This window comes from Oppia nitens, unplaced genomic scaffold (genome assembly GCF_028296485.1).
Source record: "Oppia nitens isolate AA-2021 unplaced genomic scaffold, nextdenovo-longstitch-racon4-pilon3 scaffold12_pilon_pilon_pilon, whole genome shotgun sequence".
NCBI lineage: Eukaryota > Metazoa > Arthropoda > Arachnida > Sarcoptiformes > Oppiidae > Oppia > Oppia nitens.
In genome coordinates, this window is record NW_026533191.1 from 1738140 (window position 1) to 1758823 (window position 20684).

A 20684-nucleotide genomic window follows, 5' to 3' on the forward strand; every position below is an offset into this window, starting at 1 on the left:
CACACACACACATATATATATATATATATATATATATACGTATATTTTATTGGCGCACCCACTCACCTAAATTAATACCTAATCCCACAGAAAATAAATAAAAAACAATTATTTATAACAATAAAATTAAAATTACAAAATTACAAAAAATTACAAATAATATTTTGTTTGGGAACTTTCCTTAAAGTGTAAGTAAAAAACTTATTATTTATTTATATACAGTATATATATATAATACATAGTACTACAGTATATATATAAATGATTATATATGTTAATTATGTTTCACAAATTGTAGTTTTAAAAATTGAGAAATTTTATTATTATTATTATTATTATTATTAATGTCAGTTGTATTGCAAAATCACATTGTATTTAACTTTAAAAAAAATTTTTTTTTATATATATAAAATATTATTAATAATAAATGTGCACACCTGCTATTATTATTATTATTATTAGTTTGTATTGTTTTTTTAATATTATTATTTGGTACTTAATATAAGGAAAAAAAGTTTAAAAATAATGATAAAATACATTATAAACTCGTGTCACTTATTTAAATATTTTTTTTTATAAAAAAATATTATAATTAATTTTGTTAAATATGATAATTTTTTCCATGTTAATAGACTAAATAGTTATTTTTGAAAAATATATATTTATATATAGTATATATTTAATTTAATTTCAATTGTGTTTAATTATCATTATGTTATTAGCAAATTGTGATATATATTTTATGAAATATTCATATTTTTTATTAAAAAAAATAAATAAATAGCATTTAAGCAAAATTCCCATTAAGTTTATTTATTTGAAATTAATAATGTTTTCAAGTCAATGTATTATTTAATTTTTTTTTACAAATGTATTAATATTGTTATATAAAAACTTATTCTCAAATTGATTAATATTTTTTGATATTATTCTGTATTATTTAATTAAGATTTAAAAATTATTTTATATCACATTACTCTAAATATATAAATATTTATTTAATAGGTAAGTTGTACGTGATCAATTTTTATTTATTTTTTATATTAGAAATAAAAAATTTAATTAACTAAAAATATTTCTTTAAAAAAATTATTTTAGTAATATATTATACATTATATAAAATTTTATATAAATTATAAATATATATATAAATTTATGTAAGTTTCTACTATACTCTAAATGACATTTCAATGTTTTTTTATTAAACAAAAAATTAATATTTAATATATATATTTGAAATTGATTAATAATTAACATATGTTGAAATTGATTTATTTTAAAAAATACAAAAATATTTTGTAATATAGTATTAATACTGTATATATATATAGTGTTTTAAATTTAATTAAATATTTATAAATAATAATTTGTATGGATTGAACTTATTTTTTTRAAAAAAACTAATTATAAAAAACTAATAATTATGTGAATGATGAAATAATAATTTTGCAATAATTATATTATAAATTTATAAAATAACATAATTATTACATAGCTGTATTTATTAATACTAATTTTTTTACATTTAATTATTTGTAAAATGTTTGCAATAATCAGAAAAAATAATGTTATTGATTATTATTATTATTATTAAATTTTTTTGTTATGATTATTAAGATTTTTTGTTATTATTTTTTAAAAAAAATAATTAAATAATTTCAGTCAAATTTGATTAATATATTGCTTATATACTAAAAATTTTTATATAATTAATTTAAATTTTTTATTAATATATTTGTTTTTTAGTTAAATAGTAATTTATTTATTATTTTTTTAATTTTAGTGCCTTAAAACTACTTAATGCATATCTAATAATCTTGAATATAATAATAATAATAATAATAATTATTATTATTATTATTATACAATATATTTTTGCAACAAAAAAAAACGATTTCACAAAAATAGATATATATATAAAAAACTACTAAAAAAATTACTTTACATTTTAGATAAATAGTGAATCATTTCAATTGATATGCATCTATGAGTTTCTATACATAAGAAAGAGATATATATATATATATATATAATAAATAAATAGATATTAAATATATTATAAACGAGTTATTCACTAATATATATACAGTATATGGCCTTCAAATACAACATAGTATCATATTTTTAATAAATTATACCACACATACACACACATATATATATATATACATACACACACATACACTCACACATACATACACACACATACACACACATACACACACATACATACATACATACAAACACACATACATACATACATACATACACACACACACATATATATACATATATATATATATACATACACACACACACACACATACATACATAGAGACTCACACACACACACTCGTAGTGTACCTATTATTAGATACAAACACACATTTTTGCTGGGGATTGCATCTAAAATCCTTGACCAGTATATATCCCTAACCATAACCCTCCCTATCCTCACTATGTTAACTCTCTCTCTCTCTCTCCAAACATTTCTCCGAAATCATACACTCTTTGTTTATTTTCCATCAGTTTAAACACAATTATTACTGACACTACTACTACTACTACTACTACTACTATAACAACACACACACACAAACATATATCAAAAATAAATTTAATAAATGTTATTATTAAAATTATATATACAATATTAAATGAGTTTATACATTTTGATTTGTTGTTATTGTTAAATTATGTTATAGATTAACAGTGATATGATTAATACAATAGTAATGTGTGTGTTTGTGTGTGTATATATATAAATAATTTGTAAAATGTTTCATCATTGATAGCCACCCCACCCCCCTATTGAAAACAATTGATTTACTTATAAGGTAAATATTTTTTTTTTATTAATCGCAATATATAATAATCATACGATTTATAATTTATATATATATATATATATATAATATGAATTACATATTTTAACTATATTTTATCATATCTAATACCAGTATAATATTTAAAATTATTTAATTGGACAGTACTAATTGACTAATTAATAAAATATGTAATAATAATAATTAATTAATTAATTAATTATACTAGAAATGTACTATGATAAATTATTGTTTTTTTAAACCAAAAAAAATATAGTATAGTCCCACATACACAAAATTGTTGCCTAATATTATATAAATTAAAAAAAACAACTATTTTGTTAATTTCATGTTTGTCTAATATATTATTTTTTTTTCAAAAAAAATATTATTTATTATTATTGAATTTTTGTAATAACTTATAAAAACTGTTGTTATCATTGTCAAACTATTTGAAAATTTTGTTGTTGTAATAGTTATAGATTTATCATATGATATGCTAATTGATATGGAAAAAAAATATTATTATTATTACTAGACAATGATAATAATATTTATTAGTATTATAACTTATATATTACTTCCAATGAACAATATTTTATTACTATATTAAATTGTAGTTTAAATAATAAAAAAAAATTTTGTTTTAGTATTAGTAAAAATTATGATAAATAAATATCTAATTACTAATAATTAATTATCAATCAAAAAAAAATTTTTTTTAAACAAAAAATTATGATATTTTATTAGTAACTTTTATAATAATAATTTTTTTGTTAAATAAAAATTTCAGTCTCATTATAATTGCATAATATATATGTAATATTTTTATTGTGTTTATACATAAAAAAAATTGCAAACATTTTAAATAAATTTTATGCAATTTAAATGCAATACAAAATTTTCAATTATTTTCACAAACAATATTTTTATGATGATTAATTACTAAATTGATAATAATTTTTTTTATTATTATTGTTTTAATTGAATAAATATTTATATTTTCAAAATTAAATAAAAAAAAATTATTGATTTTTATCAGGATCAGATATTTTTTTAAGTAGTAAATACAGTAACAATTTTATTATTATTATTATTTTATAATTTTATTTATCTAATAAAACTTCTAATTATAATATAATAAATTAATTTTTTTTTAAAAAAATATTATTTGCAAACAAAATTTTTTCTTTCGATTATTTTCATATAAAAATTATTTTTACTATTAAATGCATTTATATAATTAGTAACTATATAAAAAACAACAATTTTTATTTTTAAAAAAAATATATATTTTAAAAAAATGATTTTGAGTGCATTCAATATAAAACATAAATAATTATTATAATAATGATTGCGATAATTAAATCAAGGATTTCAAGTTTCATTAGATTTTTTGAAAGATTAATACAATATTTTTTTTATAAAAAAAAATTGTAATACATTTATTAAAAATATTGTAGAAGTTTTTTTTGTATAGTTTTTTTTGTTATCAAAAATTATCTTTTATTTTAATTTTTAAATCACACATTTGTTTTTATATATATTTATTATATTTATGAAGTACTATATACTAGTATATAAAAAAATTAACAAATCTATTAATAATTATTTAACTATTAAACAACTTTCATTTAAGCTATACATATATATATATATACAGTATATATATATATGTGTGTGTGTATATAACTACTATAGCTAATACATATTTAATTTACTTTATTTACAATTATTATTTTAGTATTAGTATTATTATTATTAATTTTTTTTGAGGTAACAATTATTATTATAGTGACATTGAAATTTTTTTTTTAATAAATATTTTATGAGATATATCTTATTGTTAATGTTGTTTACAAAATATATTAGCATTTACTGTAAATAGTATTTTTAAGTAGTAAAAGTTTTATGGTTTATACTGTATATTAATAATATAAATATCAATATATCAATAGCTATAGTTTAACAAATAACCTGATAAACAGTTTTAATTATTATTATTATTATTATTTTCTTTGACAAAAAAAATCGTAAACAGATTCTTAAAAAAACAAAAATATTATTTAAATATAAGATTTTTGTTTCGAAAAAATAATTAAAATATTTTTTTTTGAAAATTTAAATCATATTAAATAAATTTATTTGTTGTTATATAATGTATTCATTTATATATAATAGAAAATACAAAGAATTCATTTTATTTAGTATTGATCTCTATCTTTATCTATACTATACTATACTCTCTCTCTCTCTCTCTCTCTCTCTCTCTCTCTCTCTCTCTCTCTCTCTCTCTCTCTCTTTCTCTCTCTTTCACACACACATACATACACAGTGTCACACGTGTCATATATATATATATACAAACAGACACACACATATGCATACATACACTCACATACGCATACATACACATACACATACACATACACATACACATACACATACACATACACATACACATACACATACACATACACATACACATACACATACACATACACATACACATATATACACATACATACACATACATACACATACATACACATACATACACATACACATACACATACATACCTAAACCCATACCTATACAGATATAAACACTTACTCTCTCTCTCTCTCTCTCTCACACACACACACACACACACTCACTAACTAACTCAATATTACCCGCCTTAATGTCTAGTCATATGCCATAGTAATACCAGTGAAAAGTTAGGTATCATATACTGTATATATATATATATATATATCTTAAAAATTATATTTGAAAGTTAAACTTAGTGTAATATATATTTTTGGGAAAATGTTGCAAGTCACATTTTCTCACGTAAGCACTTTTATATAGTTATTTTATTTTATTTGAAAAACACTTGTTTTAGTCTCAAAAAAAATAATATATATAAAAAGTTTTTTAATAAAAACTACTATTCTATACACTTGTTTTTTTTAGCTAAAAAAGATTTTTTTGTTTGTGTATTATTTTGTTAAACATTTAAAATATATACACTTTAGTATTGTTATTATTATTATTATTATTATTGTTAATACACTATATTAACAATTTGACTAAATTAATTGAATATATTATTTAAAGTGAAACAAAAATCATTGATTTTTTTTTGGAGGTATAGTATTATTATTATTATTAGTTTATTTATTTTGAATCACATTTACATTATAAATAGTTTCTCCATAAAGTATTTATGTTTTATAAACATTAAAAAACTTTAGTAGTTTTTAATATACAATATATATATAATATATATATATATATATATAAATTACTAATAATAATGAAATAAAATACTTGTGTAAAATTCCCATATTTTTATTAATATATATATATTTATTTATTTTGTATACTAATTGTTATTTTTTTGTTGTGTTGTTATTGAATAAATAAATTAAAATTATAAGTTATTATTATTTTGTTGTTAATCAAGTGCTGTATAAATATTAATAATTGATTTTTTTATATATAAAAAAAAAAAATTTTTAACAGATAGTACCCCCCCGACACTGTTAAGTATCAATTAGTACAGTACATACCAGTAAATGCCCGTCCAATGGACAAAAATATTGAATCGTTGGTAGATACAGACTGTTTGCTACAAATCGTCGACTACCTGTCCATACGGGACAAACTTAGCTGTCGGCTGGTATGCCATCGATGGCAATGGGCTGTCGACAGACTGTTTAACGGCCAACAGTCGCTGAACATGATTATCATAGCCGCCGATAACAGTGAACAACATAACCATCATCACAGCAGCAGCACCGGTAGCGGCACCGGCAGCCGTATCCATAGCCGTATACATGTATCCATAAGCAAACCACGTATAGACTATCTGTTGTTCAGTTTTATGTTCAACAAGTTTCACAACATTACCGAACTAACCATTTCCAATATTAGCCAACTGTCCGATATTTTAATGTTTACCAGTCTGGGCACTGCCAGCTGCCTGATCCAAGACAATGGTAGTAGTAGTAGTAGTGGTAATATACGTATTATCGACAGTCTAGGCGACAGAAGCAACTGTTTACTGTGTCAGCACCGGTATGTGGACTATACTAGACCGGCCAATGACCCACCATGTTATTGTATTACTACTACTACTAATAATAATAATAGTGATAATAATAATAGACTAATCATTGACGATAATAACGATCATTTAATTTTTAATCGACTGTCCGGTAAGTTATAAATTTTAAATATTATTTATTATATTTTATTTATTAATTTTTTTTTTTTGAAAAACTAAGTTTTACTGATAATTATTATTATTTTTTTTAATTATAAAAAAAGTAATAAATTATTAAAATTTAATAAACACTAACGAAAAAGTTTTTAATTTTAACTATACATTTCTATTATGATTATTATATATTTTATTAGATATTTATAGATTTTTATCAATGTTAATAATAATAATAATAATATTAAAATCAAATGTTTTACGTAAATGTTTATATTATACTTTATATAGACTCTATATTATAGAGTAATATGTAGTAAAATATTTAAAGTCACCATGATCAAATATAAACTTTTAATTAAGTTATAGATATTTTTATAAAATTAAAATTACCGATCGTATAGTTAACGACTGTATTTAATAAATAATATTTAGTTTAATTAATTAAAAAAATATTTTTTATTATTATTATTGCTATAATTGTAGAGAATATTTTTGATTTAATTGATAAATATATATATATATATATATATATATTGATTACTAATAATTTGATATCGATTTTGTTTTGATAGTTTTTTTTTTTAATTATTTTAATGCTTTATTTTCACATTTTTTTATACTAAAAAAAATAATAATAATAATCAATATCTAAACTAATCTATGAAAAAAATGTTAATTTATTAATACAATAAACAGTTAGTTATAATCATTAGTTAATAATCATTAATAATAATTTGCTTTATTATGCGTTTTTATATATTTTTTATTTATTTTATTATATATATATATATAAATTAAATAATATATTTAATTTTAATTTAGTTTATATATATATATATTAATATTCACATTATATTATTTAGGCTACGGCTGGCACCTATTGACTCAGGCCTTCCATAATCTAACATCACTGACCCTCCGACAGTGCCAACTGGCCACTGAAGATCTGACAAAAGTTATCGATGCCAGCAATCAACTCAAACATCTTGATATTGGCGACAATCCTCGGCTGGCCGCCTGTATTCGGCAAATTGGTAGCCGAATCGAGAGTCTAGTGTGCGGCGATTTATCGAGCGGTGAAAAACTGGACAGCCTGCTCGGCCATATAGTCAACGGTAACGGTAAACACTTGAAACGACTGTCCATTTTCGGTATGCTCGGACCGCTTGATCAGCTAAAACTGATGACCCGTATCGATCATCTGGAACTACACTACTATATGGATGATGAACGTCCTGTGGACTATCTGTCCGATATTGGCCACCTGGAGCTCAGGACACTTGTCTTGGAGCAGATCCGCTGCTATGAGATGATATCGGCCGTCGACGAGCGCCAATTTGCGGCAATGTTGCGCAATTCACGGGATTTACGGCAATTGGCCATTACTGGCGACTACGAATGGGACCTACGGCTGAGCGACAAATCATTGGACCGGTTGTCTACACTGTGCCCGAAGCTCGAGGAGCTAACGATTACAGGTATAGTATTTCATACACAAAACTATAACAATTAGTAATTATTTTCTTAATTATTTTAAGGCAATGGCCTAATCAGTGATACCGGTATAGCATCGTTGTCCAAGTTATCATCGCTACGGCACCTACACCTCCAATGGTTTTTTACGATCAGTGAACTATCATTGAAACAGATAGTCCAGTCGCCCAGCCTATCGTCACTGGTGTTGACCGATGTCTCGCAGATTACCGAAAAATTGATTGTCAAAGCTATCGATGTTTGTACGGAAAACCCGGAACGGCAGCTGTCGCTGACACTGGGCACTGTCGACATGAATGCCAAACTGGTCCAGAATCTAGAGTCGGCTGTCAAAGGCCGACCACGTAATCTGGCCGTACGGCTGGACAATGGACGCGGTAGTCGTGTACGAAACGCTGCCCTAACGCCGACTACTTTGCAGATGATTATTGTGATTGCAATGTCGGCACTGATACTGTTGATGGCGCTGTTGACCACCATTGTTGTCGTACTGGTACCGCTGGCCATGGCCGCCATGATGCTTCACGAATATTTGTTTCATGCGGCCATATCGGTACCGTCGGCAACGGCAGCGGCGGCGGCCAGTGTATCGTCAGTTCCTCTAATACCAGTCATATCGTCGTTCAAATCGTCGCTATTAGGTATGATGTCGGCCAACGCCGGTCTGGTCAGACAAGTCTATATGAAAGTGATTTCATCGTTGATTTGATTTTTAGATTTTTTGTTGTTGAAAAAAAATATTTATTTATTTTATTATTATTAATAATAATTTTTTTTCTTCTAAATAATCAACAAAATTATAATACAATCGACAATCAACTAACAACTACTGTATTATTATTATTATTATTATTATTATTATTATTATTATTATTATTATTATTATTATTAATATTAATTGTATTAGAAATTGATAGTCATTTTTGTGTCTCAATATTTGTTTGTTTTTTTTAATTGACAATTTAGTAATAATTTTTTTTTTAAATATATATATTTAAAGTTTTTTAATGATGTTTTTTTTTAAAAAAAATTATAATTATTTATTTAATAAGTATTATTTATTTTATTTTTCTCTCTCTCTTTTAACTTACGATTGACACAACAAGCAAACTGTATAATTGATTTATATATACTTGATATATATATATTTGTATTTAATTTATATGACAACAACAAAAAATATTGTTAATTATTTTTAACGCTATTATTAAAAAATAATTTTTTTAGATTTAAATAAATATATATATACAGTATATATGATGAAAATAAAGTGATATTTTTCAAATTTCTATTTATAATGTGTTTATATATTTTATATTAATATAATATTAAGATATCTTAAAAATTAATTAATTAATTTGTTGCATTAATTAATTAATATTTAATAATATATATCATATATCAAAACATTGAAAAAAATATAAATTACTATAATATGGCTACCGTTTTATCTTTAGTTAACATTATCATAATTAATATATTAATTGTACTAGTTACATTTAATATTATGGGATACGCCCTGAAAAAAAGTAAAAAAACTACTACTACTACTGTCCAATCAGATATACTGGATCACATTGATATGGCATTTGAGGTATATAAATAAAAAAAAATTGTTTTAACCATGGTTAAAATGATAATATTGATAATGGTGATGATGACGGTAATATAAAAAAATTGATAGCAAACCTACCGGTGCTAATAATGACAACAACAATGATCAACATTTAATAATAGTTTATTATTATTATTATTTTATTCAATACATAAAATTATTATTATTATTATGAATATAATTTTATTTATTTAGTTTTTCATATAATAAAATTTAAAAAAAAATTTGTTTCTAATATCAGATAGATTTTGATACAAAAACAACTGAAACTACTGTAGTCTCGACCGATACAACTATGACGACACATACAATTGGTGTCCATAAGAAAAGGGATGATAAGGAAAGGGATGGTAAGGAAAGGGATGTTGTAGATAAAGACGACGACAACAACAGTTTAGTCGAAACTATCGATAAGTTTCGCCAGAAATTTCAATTGATGTCATCAAAGTGGCCGTCAAAATGGCTGCCAACAAACTCTACTGAAGAAGATGATGGTAACGATGATAGCAGCAAACAGTCAGTTGTTGTTATCCGGAAAGGAAGCGGAGAGGCGGGAGGAGTGGACGGCAAGTTTAAGCTACAGGTGCGCACAGATAATGTAAATAATAATAATAATATTAGCAAAACTATTGTCATTAAACAAACGGGTAGAGGACTGCCTAAAGTTATATATTCAACTAAAAGTTTAGCTAATGGGAAACGGGTGGTCAATACTACTACTACTACTACCACTACTACTAAGCACCGGAATACCAGAGCCAAGGATAATAAAAAAAATAATAATAATAAACATAATGTAGTGATTGTTGAACAAAGTTATCATCAATCAGTTAGTAATAATGATGAGTAACTATTAATTGTAAAATTAATTTATTGAAACTAAACTGTACTGTAATTTAAAACTTTTTATTTTATTTTTAAATCAACAAAAAATAAAATTATTTTTAGCTCAATTTTATACTGAAAATAAAAATTACAAATATAAAATTAGTTTGTATATATATTTAATTATTATTATTTTTTTTGTGGGTACAAATAAAATCAATTGTAATTTTTTGTTTTTTTTAGATAAAATATAGTAATTTTATGAAATATTATAATTTATTTTTTTGTTTATAATATTTTTTTCTCAATTATTTATAAAAAAAATTTAAAAATATAAATTATTCAATAAATAATTATTATTTCGTAATTATATACTGTAACCTATTGCTAAACCTGTAATTATAATAATATTAATATAAATAATTAAAAAATAAATATTAATAATATAAAACAAAATAATTTAATACCAATACATAAAAAAATATATAATAATAATAATAATTGTTAATAATTTAATCGTTAAATTAAAACTAATAAATATTAATAAAAATAAATAAATATATATTTAAGGTTTTGGACCCCCCCCCCCCCCAATAAAAACAGGGTTGGTTTCACTCATAATAATTTTGATTTATCATCATTATTAACATCATCACCACCACCACCACCACCACCATCACCGGTGCTATTATGTATGACATCTACCAACCAGTCCATATACATTGATATACGTGTCCAACCCATATGGGCTTCGGTAGTATTTGATGCACAATCACCGTGATAATCGGGCGGATCAGCTGATCCGGCGTGTACTCCAATTAGGACTGCCCGGCCATTCACGTACTGGACAAGTGGACCGCCTGAATCTCCCTGTTCTCAGTTTTTTTAGTTCAGTAAAAAATTATGATTTTGAATATACAGTCAACTAAATAAGTGATATAAAAACAAACAACAAACTAACAGCGCAAACATAGCCACCGGTGCCAATGGGATCAATGTATGACATAATTAGTAGTCTATCGTCGGCGGCGTCAACGTCCGGATCGGCTGGTTTTATCCGGGTATAGGCAATACCGTGTGCCCAGTCCGAGTCCGAGCCCTGACGATCGATAAAACCCCAGCCGGACATCATGGCGTACTCGGGCCTAGTATTCAGAATACCCGACTTTGGCAGACATACCGAATTGATTAGTTGGCCGCCAATCGGCATCCACGGACTGACACGTAACAGTGCCAGATCGTTGCGACTACTGTTGGCCGCCCAGTCGGCATCGGGATGCGGGTATTGTCCGATCACTGGATATTTGGCTATACTATCCCAATTATTATCAACATAGACCAGACCTTCGGTCAGGCCGGCCAGTATCCATAGGTTAAGTGGACAACCAGTTTCATTAGATGGGCAGCTTATACAGTAGGTGGCACAGTGTATATTAAAAAAAATTAATTAATAATTGTCACAAAAATAAAAATGATACAGGTACTATACAAAAAAAATTATTTACTAAATACAATGGGCTGCCGTCAATAGCCATTCCCTATTGAGTATGATTGCCGAACAATGCGATAGATATCTATTAATTAGATATATATATATAAATTTAATTATATACACCCACTCACCCACACACACACACACACCCATACATACTAGTGCACAAAAATCATAAAGTGCTATTTTTTTTGTTTCATCATATTTTTTGTTTATAATATTTTTTTTTCTCAATTATTTATAAGAAATTTAAAAATATAAATTATACAGTATATAATTATTATAGTATATAAATTTATTATGCTAATACTAATAAGTAATAGTATAATAACTTATATTATAGTAATTATATACTGTTAACCTATTGCTAAATCTGTAAATATAATAATAATAATATTAATATAAATAATTATTAAAACATAATAATAATATAAAACAAAATAATTAATATCAATACATAAAAATATAATAATAATAATAATAATTGTTTATAATTTAATTGTTAAATTAAAACTAATTTATAATTAATAATAAAAAAATAAATATTTATATAAATATTTATACAAATTATAAATAAATATATACTGCAACAATGTATACAAATATACACTTACTCGGTACCATTGTTAATATACAACAATGCCAAAAAGTTCATATCGCCTGGCCTAGCGAACCGGCCACTGGCCAACTGGCCATTCATTTGTGGCCAGCGATGAAATCGGAAACACTGGTCGGACATTAGTTGCGATTCGCGACTTTTGCCGCATTCATCCAAATCGCTAATACCTGTGTACTGACCCACCTGTACGTGGTATACATCATTGCCGGCACCGGTAGCCAGTGATAACAAACAAGTGCTGAGAATTAATTATTATAATTTATAGTTAATTTTGTTGTTAATTAAATATAGTAGTAGTAGTAGTACTCCTAATAATTCATAGATTATTTAATGTTAAATATTTATAAGTATCTGAATTATTTTTTTATAGCTTAATAGTTTTAAATATTTTACCAAATTATTGTCACTGTAGTAGATATTGATAAATAATATTGATAAATTTTCAACATAATAATCAAACATGGAGAATTTAAAAAAAAAATAATAAATATTAGATAAAATTTTAAAAGTTTAAAACATTTCTAAACTATTATGTTATTATTGCTATTATTGAATTACATTAATAAACTATGCATGTATCAAATTAATTTTTTAATGATATTTTTTTGTAATAAAAATTTATTAATATAATTTATATATATGCATATTTTGTAAATTATATATTACAAAAAATTATATATATATATATTTAGTTATACTTTATAAACAAGTACAATTAGTTGCTTTTAATACAATATTATTGTAATTTGAAAATTATGTTTTTATATATATGCAGTTTTATATAAGTTATAATTATATAAAATTATGATTATTTGTTATTGTATACTATTTTGATCTACTATTTTATATACTTTTATATACCTACTAAAATGTACAGTTTTATGTGCACTATTTTGTATAATATTATAATTTATATAAAAAAAAATTATTACTATAAAAATTTGTATTAAATAAAATTTAGACTAAATTATTAATAAAATTGAGATTTTTTTTGAATAAAATTAATAATTACTTAAAATATTAGTAGCAGAAAATATTAGTTATTTATAGTATAATAATAGATATTTCATTAAAATGTAATTTAAGAACATTTTATTTATTATAAAAATAATTGATACAAAATTTTTATTTTCATTAATTTTACTAAATAAATTTAATATTAACTAATATACTGTACAATAAAAGTATTTTAAAATTTAATCAAAAAATAAAAATAAATAACCACACCTATATAATTTATTAAATGATATAATTTTATATATATATTTAATTATAAATTGTATTTTAAATATATTATATATTTGTAATATAATTATAATGAATATTAAAATTTCTGTATTATTATTATTATTATTACTTTTGACATCAAGTGTTTACTCTATACACGCACGCATAGGTATCTATCCCGGTGTTAGCGATGACCACGAGTGCGGTATAACCCGTGAATCGCCCCAATTGAATGGCCAATGTTTCAGATTTCACAATAGATTTGCCGACACATCATCATCCGGTGACAGTCGTATTAGAAACGGTAGACCAGGGCTCAGGGGTGAGATGAACTTTTTGGTACAATTATATGTAAAATTGGTTTACAAAAACTCTATAAGGTATGTACTTTATATATGATTTTTAAAAAAAAATTAAAATAAAATATATCACTGTATATACAATATTATATTTATATTGTATTTTCATTATTATACTCAACTGTAAATATATTATTTAATAATACAATATATTTAATAAAATATACAGTATATTATTGTAAATATAATACAATTTTTTATCTATAAAATTAATATTAATAAAATAATTCAATTATTAACTATAACTCAATCGCAAGATCAACAACAACAATGGGTACCGGTTCAGTCATAAACACCTATTGGATATTGACAGCTGCTCATCTAGTTATGTAAAAAAAAATTTAGCTAGTTAATTATTATTAACTTTTATAATTAATTAATTAATTTTTTAATATATATATATATATATATATATAATAATTATTAACTATTAGAAATACTAAATATTTTTTAGCAAAAAAAATATTTTTTTTTTAATTGATATATATATATATATTTATTTGTTTAATAGATGCAACACAAATCTATTTGAATGTCCACCCATAGTAACAGCACGTGTAGGTTATCAGTCATTTGATGAGATAGTCAACCCACGTCCCCAACCCGACACCGATAATATTGGTAGAATTTATACGGTAACAGCTATACATAGACATCCCGATTTTACTATTAACTATACGCTACTGAATCCCGGCGATATGGCACTGTTACGTGTAGATCGTCCACTAGTCTATGATGATGATGAGGAACGCCTGATCAATAAGATTTGTCTACCGGAGCCCATGATTGTAAACACTAGTCCCGAATTGGCACTGATGGCCGGTTGGGGTGTAATCGACAATTCTGGTACTCTACCGATTGCTGGTTGGCCACTAGGCTACGTACGTTTGCTGGCGTCGGATCGAACTAATCGTACGCTCAGTCAGGTTGTTAGGGCTAAACTGTATCCCAGTATCAAAAATGGTACCGCTCTATGTAAGGTATGATAGGTATATATATATATATATTATGTTGTAAATGAATGTTTATACTCAACAACAACAACAACAACTAAAAAATAAAGGGTGACTCTGGTGGTCCATTGGTACAGTATGTCGGTGGTAGGGCAGTCCTAATTGGTGTGGCCAGTCATTTTGAATGGGATGACTTTCGACCGGATAGACAGGATGACAACTGTATGTACAATAGTATGGATGCGTCAATCTATTGGCAACGTGTTTCATATAAAATTGATTGGATTATTGATGTTATTAGAAATAGTACCCAGTAGATTTTATTTGTTTTTTATTTATACTATATATAACACTATTAAATATAATTTTAATTTATATATATATTATAATTATATTTTTAGTAAAACTATTAGTTATTAAAAATATTTCTTTTTTTTGCTTAATTATTAAATAAGTTTTAATAGTATTACTTTATTAAAATTTTTTTATATTAAAATATAATAAAATGAAATATAATATAAATGCTTGACTTTTTTTTATTTTTATCAAATATTTTTTTAAATTATTAATTTAGTATTAATTTTAATTTATCAAAATTTTTTTATTCAATTATAATTGTACCAAAAAAAAGTTGATATTATATACAATTTATTAATAAGTGTTAATATTTTTTAATTGAAATTAACTTTTTTGTATTGTATATAATACTAATAGTATATAAAAAATTTTAATTAATTTTTTTACTAAATTATTTTAAATACTATATAATTAATACTCAATTATTTAATTAAAATTTAGTTATATGTCATATTAGATTAATAATAAAATAATATTAAACTAAAAAAACTAAAAAAAATCTATTATTACTTTTAAAAGATATCGTATATATATATTATTTTTTAAAAATATTTTTATTTTAATTTATTTTAAATTTAATCTAAATGTAATTTAAGTAAAAAACAATTTTTCATTTAATATGATTGCTAAATAACTTTCATAATATTTTTTTTGTGTGTGAAATATTATAATAAAATGTAATTGCATTTAATATGATATAAGTTATCATATTTAATATTTTTTTTAAAATAATTTAAATATATTATACAATAACATATAAAAAATCAGTGAAAATTATTTATTTTTTTATATATAATATAGTTATATTAATTATACAAATTATATAATATATATTTTAGTTTCCTATATTAATATCGATTATTAATATTAATTATTATTATTAATAATGATTAATAATAATATTAAATTAATTGTATTATTAGTATTATTATTATTATTATGTTTGATTAACAGTGTATACACTGTTCAACAACACACCCGTATCGGTGTCTATCCCGGTGTTAGCGATGACCCGAAATGCGGTATAACCGGTGAATCGCCCGAAATGGACGACCAGTGTTTCAGATTTCATAAATCATTTTCCGACAACACATTTACTGGTGTCAGTAGTAGTAGTCGTATCAGGAATGGTAGGCCCGGGCGCAGGGATGATATGAACTATTTGGTATCAGTATTGGTTAAGCATGTCGACAAGCTATCTAATGAGTTAGTTATTTGATTTAATATTTATTATAAATTACAATATATATATATATATATATATAATATTAGGATTGTTATAATCAGAGTGAGGGGTGATAATTTATTGTGGCAATTTATTGAAAATTTAGTGGGAATTTATTTGGAATTTATTAGTAATTTGTTGGGCATTTATTGGGAATTTATTTGATATATATATATATATATATATATCAGGGTTGGGGTAAAATTTACAAATTTCTCAAAAAATCTGGGGGGGTATTGGGTGGGGTAATTTAGTGGAAATTCCAATAATCCTTCTAGTATTTTACTCCTCCCCCACTGAGTACACACACTCAACAACAAAAAACTATTATGACTACTAATATGATTTATATAATTTAATTTGATATATATATATATATATATAATAAACAAAATTAAAGCATATATTAAAGCTATATTTTTCTAATACTATATTATTATTATTAAGAGAAAAAGGAGGTTTCGGTTTGGGTTCCGGTGCTATTATAAACGACTATTGGATATTAACATCGGCTCATGTAGTCTAGTAAGTGCTAGATATTTAGCTAGTTAATTTTATTTATTTATTTTTTTTAAAATAAAAACTTTGTCAATTAATAGTATAATTAATTTATTTGTTTGTTTGTTTGCTTAATTTTTCAAATTAAATAAATTTATTATAATATCAACATCATTATGATGAACAACATAATCATGTATTAAATTAAATTATTGTATTTGATTAGTAAAAAAAAAATAATTATATAATATTTATTTATTTTTTTTTGATTACATTTGTTTTTTTTTTTGTTTTAAAAAAAAAAATAATTCATTTTTGTCTAATTAGTTGCAACTCAACTGAAAATGTTTGTCCGCATAAAATTCAAGCACGTGTTGGCTATCAATCATATACTGATATATTCAACTCATTTTACAATGATACCGATAGATTTTATAATGCCACCGAAATACATATACCGCCCGATTATACAACCGACTATTCACTGCTACAAACAGCCGATATGGCACTGTTACGTGTCGATCGGCCACTGGTCTACGATAATCCAGATACCCAGCGGCGCAATCGGATCAACAAGATTTGTCTGCCCGAGCGCCATATAGTCAATACCCGTCCCGAACTGGCAATGGTTGCCGGCTGGGGTGTCATCGACAACAACAGTACGTTTCCCTGGTCTATGAAGCCTATAGGTTATGTACGTATGTTGGCCAGTGATCCGAAAAATCAGACCCTCCGACAGCTTATTATAGCTAAACTATATCCCAGTATCCAAAATGCTACCTCTCTATGTCAGGTAAATATTATTAGGTATTATTTATATATATATATTTATATATATATATATATATTATTTAAAATATTATTTTTATATACAATATTATTATTTTTTATATAATATTATAATTTTTTATACAATAATATTATTTTTATACAATATTATTATTTTTTATATACAATATTATTCTAACTTTTGTTTTTATAATAATTTTCACAATATTTGTTGTTGTTGTAAATGAATGTTTATACTCAACAACAACAACAACAACTAAAAAATAAAGGGTGACTCTGGTGGTCCATTGGTACAGTATGTCGGTGGTAGGGCAGTCCTAATTGGTGTGGCCAGTCATTTTGAATGGGATGACTTTCGACCGGATAGACAGGATGACAACTGTATGTACAATAGTATGGATGCGTCAATCTATTGGCAACGTGTTTCATATAAAATTGATTGGATTATTGATGTTATTAGAAATAGTACCAAGTAGATTTTATTTTGTTTTTTATTTATACTATATATATATATAACACTATTAAATATACTTTTATTTTTTATTTATTTATATATTTAGTGAAGTAGTATAAAACTATTAGTTATAAAAATATTTCTGTTTTTTTTTGTTGCTTATTATTAATTTATGAAATTTTTTTTATAATAAAATATAATTTTGGTAAATATAAAATGTAATTGCTAAGTTTAATATATAAAGTTAAATTTTGTAAAAATTATTTAATTAATTAAATTAGGTAGAAATTAATTAAAATTAATATTTTTTGTTAATTAAAATTCTCAGTTAATTAATTTTATTTTCTATTTTTTAAGTAATGTTTTTTATATTTGAAAATAACTTTTTATTTATACTTATGTATATATATATATACATACAGTACATATATATATATATTTATATATAATATTTATTAATATGATAATTATTAGTTTACAGTTTATGAAATTAAAATAGATATTGTAATAAAAATATATTAGATATTGTAATAAAAATATTAGATATTTGTAAAAGAATTTATATTTGAAATTGAAATTAACTTTCATGTATGATATTATAGTAATAGTAATAATAATATATAAAATTGAAATTATTTTTTTTACTAAATTACTTTAAATGTAGTTTATAATTTAATATACTTATAATTTAATTTAAAATTATCTTATATTTAATTAAAATGTAATTTAAGTAAAATATGATTTCATTTACATGATTTTTTGTTGTTGATTGAATATATCTATATCTTAAATATAATTGCATATCATATTTATAATAAAATTAATCCTTAATATATATATTTATATAAATTACAATATATTTTAATTTCCTATATAAATATATAAATGTATTATTAAAAAAATATTATTACAGATTTAATGAAATAATAAAAATTATGATTAAAATACTTGTGTTATTATTATTATTATTTATGATAACCAATGTATACACTGTTCAACAACACTCGCGTATCGGTGTCTATCCCGGTGTTAGCGATGACCCGGAGTGCGGTATAACCCGTGAATCGCCACAAATGAATAATAATGACCAGTGTTTCAGATTTCATAAAACATTTGCCGACAAATACGGCGACAATCGTATAAGGAATGGTAGGCCAGGGCTCAGGGGTGAGATGAACTTTATGGTACAATTGTTTGTTAATCGTATAGACAAAGTGTCTAAAAAGTATGTATTTTATATATATATATAAAAAAATATTTACTATTAAATACAAAATTATATTTATCTATAAATGTATGTTTTTTTAATAAATAAATTTATAGTAATATAATAATTATAATAATAATAATAATTATACTATAGATTAACCAATGGTGCTGGATCCGGTTCAATTATTAATAACTATTGGATACTAACAGCAGCTCATGTTGTCAGGTTAGAAAAAAAATCAAAAATTTTTAGCTAGATAATTTTATTAAACAATTAAAAAAATAAATTAAATAATCAAACTGTTTATTATTATTATTATTACTGTATTATCATTGAAAACAAAATAATAGTTATTATTTTTTGATTATTGATACAAAAAATTGTGTATTTTTTGTTATTTAAGATTTAATTTTTTGTTATTTAAAGTTTAATTTTTTGTTAGTTAAAATTTAGTTTTTTGTTATTTAAATTTAATATTTTTTGTTATTTAAATTTAATAGTTTTTGTTATTTAAAATTTAGGATTTTTGTT

General features: G+C 23.1%; 3 protein-coding genes across 3 annotated transcripts; 2 read left to right on the top strand and 1 right to left on the bottom strand.

The window, feature by feature from the left end:
* Positions 1-6325: 6325 nt before the first annotated feature.
* On the top strand, positions 6326-9247 carry LOC128955792 (uncharacterized). Its single transcript, XM_054301471.1, has 3 exons — positions 6326-7031; positions 7900-8514; positions 8575-9247. Exons 1-3 carry the CDS (start codon positions 6401-6403, stop codon positions 9237-9239), a joined length of 1911 nt encoding a protein of 636 aa, XP_054157446.1. The 5' UTR covers positions 6326-6400; the 3' UTR covers positions 9240-9247.
* Positions 9248-9963: 716 nt separating this feature from the next.
* LOC128957208 (3',5'-cyclic-nucleotide phosphodiesterase regA-like) lies at positions 9964-10995 on the top strand. The gene is made up of 2 exons (XM_054302942.1): positions 9964-10124; positions 10387-10995. Exons 1-2 carry the CDS (start codon positions 9966-9968, stop codon positions 10993-10995), a joined length of 768 nt encoding a protein of 255 aa, XP_054158917.1. The 5' UTR covers positions 9964-9965.
* Positions 10996-11583: 588 nt separating this feature from the next.
* On the bottom strand, positions 11584-13123 carry LOC128955899 (transmembrane protease serine 2-like). Its single transcript, XM_054301581.1, has 4 exons — positions 13077-13123; positions 12476-12544; positions 11932-12376; positions 11584-11840 (listed from the first exon to the last, which is right to left on the bottom strand). The coding sequence occupies exons 1-4, from the start codon at positions 13115-13117 to the stop codon at positions 11586-11588; spliced, it is 810 nt and encodes a 269-aa protein (XP_054157556.1). The 5' UTR covers positions 13118-13123; the 3' UTR covers positions 11584-11585.
* Positions 13124-20684: the final 7561 nt, after the last annotated feature.

Bases quoted from the DNA above. Each gene is read 5' to 3' on its own strand.
- LOC128955792 (XM_054301471.1), top strand. From the start codon at position 6,401: ATGGACAAAAATATTGAATCGTTGGTAGATACAGACTGTTTGCTACAA. The intron at 7,032-7,899 runs GTAAGTTATAAA...TATATTATTTAG, and splicing joins AATTTTTAATCGACTGTCCG to GCTACGGCTGGCACCTATTG. The intron at 8,515-8,574 runs GTATAGTATTTC...AATTATTTTAAG, and splicing joins CGAGGAGCTAACGATTACAG to GCAATGGCCTAATCAGTGAT.
- LOC128957208 (XM_054302942.1), top strand. From the start codon at position 9,966: ATGGCTACCGTTTTATCTTTAGTTAACATTATCATAATTAATATATTA. The intron at 10,125-10,386 runs GTATATAAATAA...TTCTAATATCAG, and splicing joins ACATTGATATGGCATTTGAG to ATAGATTTTGATACAAAAAC.
- LOC128955899 (XM_054301581.1), bottom strand. From the start codon at position 13,117: ATGAACTTTTTGGCATTGTTGTATATTAACAATGGTACCGA. The intron at 12,545-13,076 runs GTAAGTGTATAT...TCTAATTAATAG, and splicing joins TATATTAACAATGGTACCGA to ATATCTATCGCATTGTTCGG. The intron at 12,377-12,475 runs GTAAATAATTTT...CTACTGTATAAG, and splicing joins ACGGCAGCCCATTGTATTTA to CTGCCCATCTAATGAAACTG.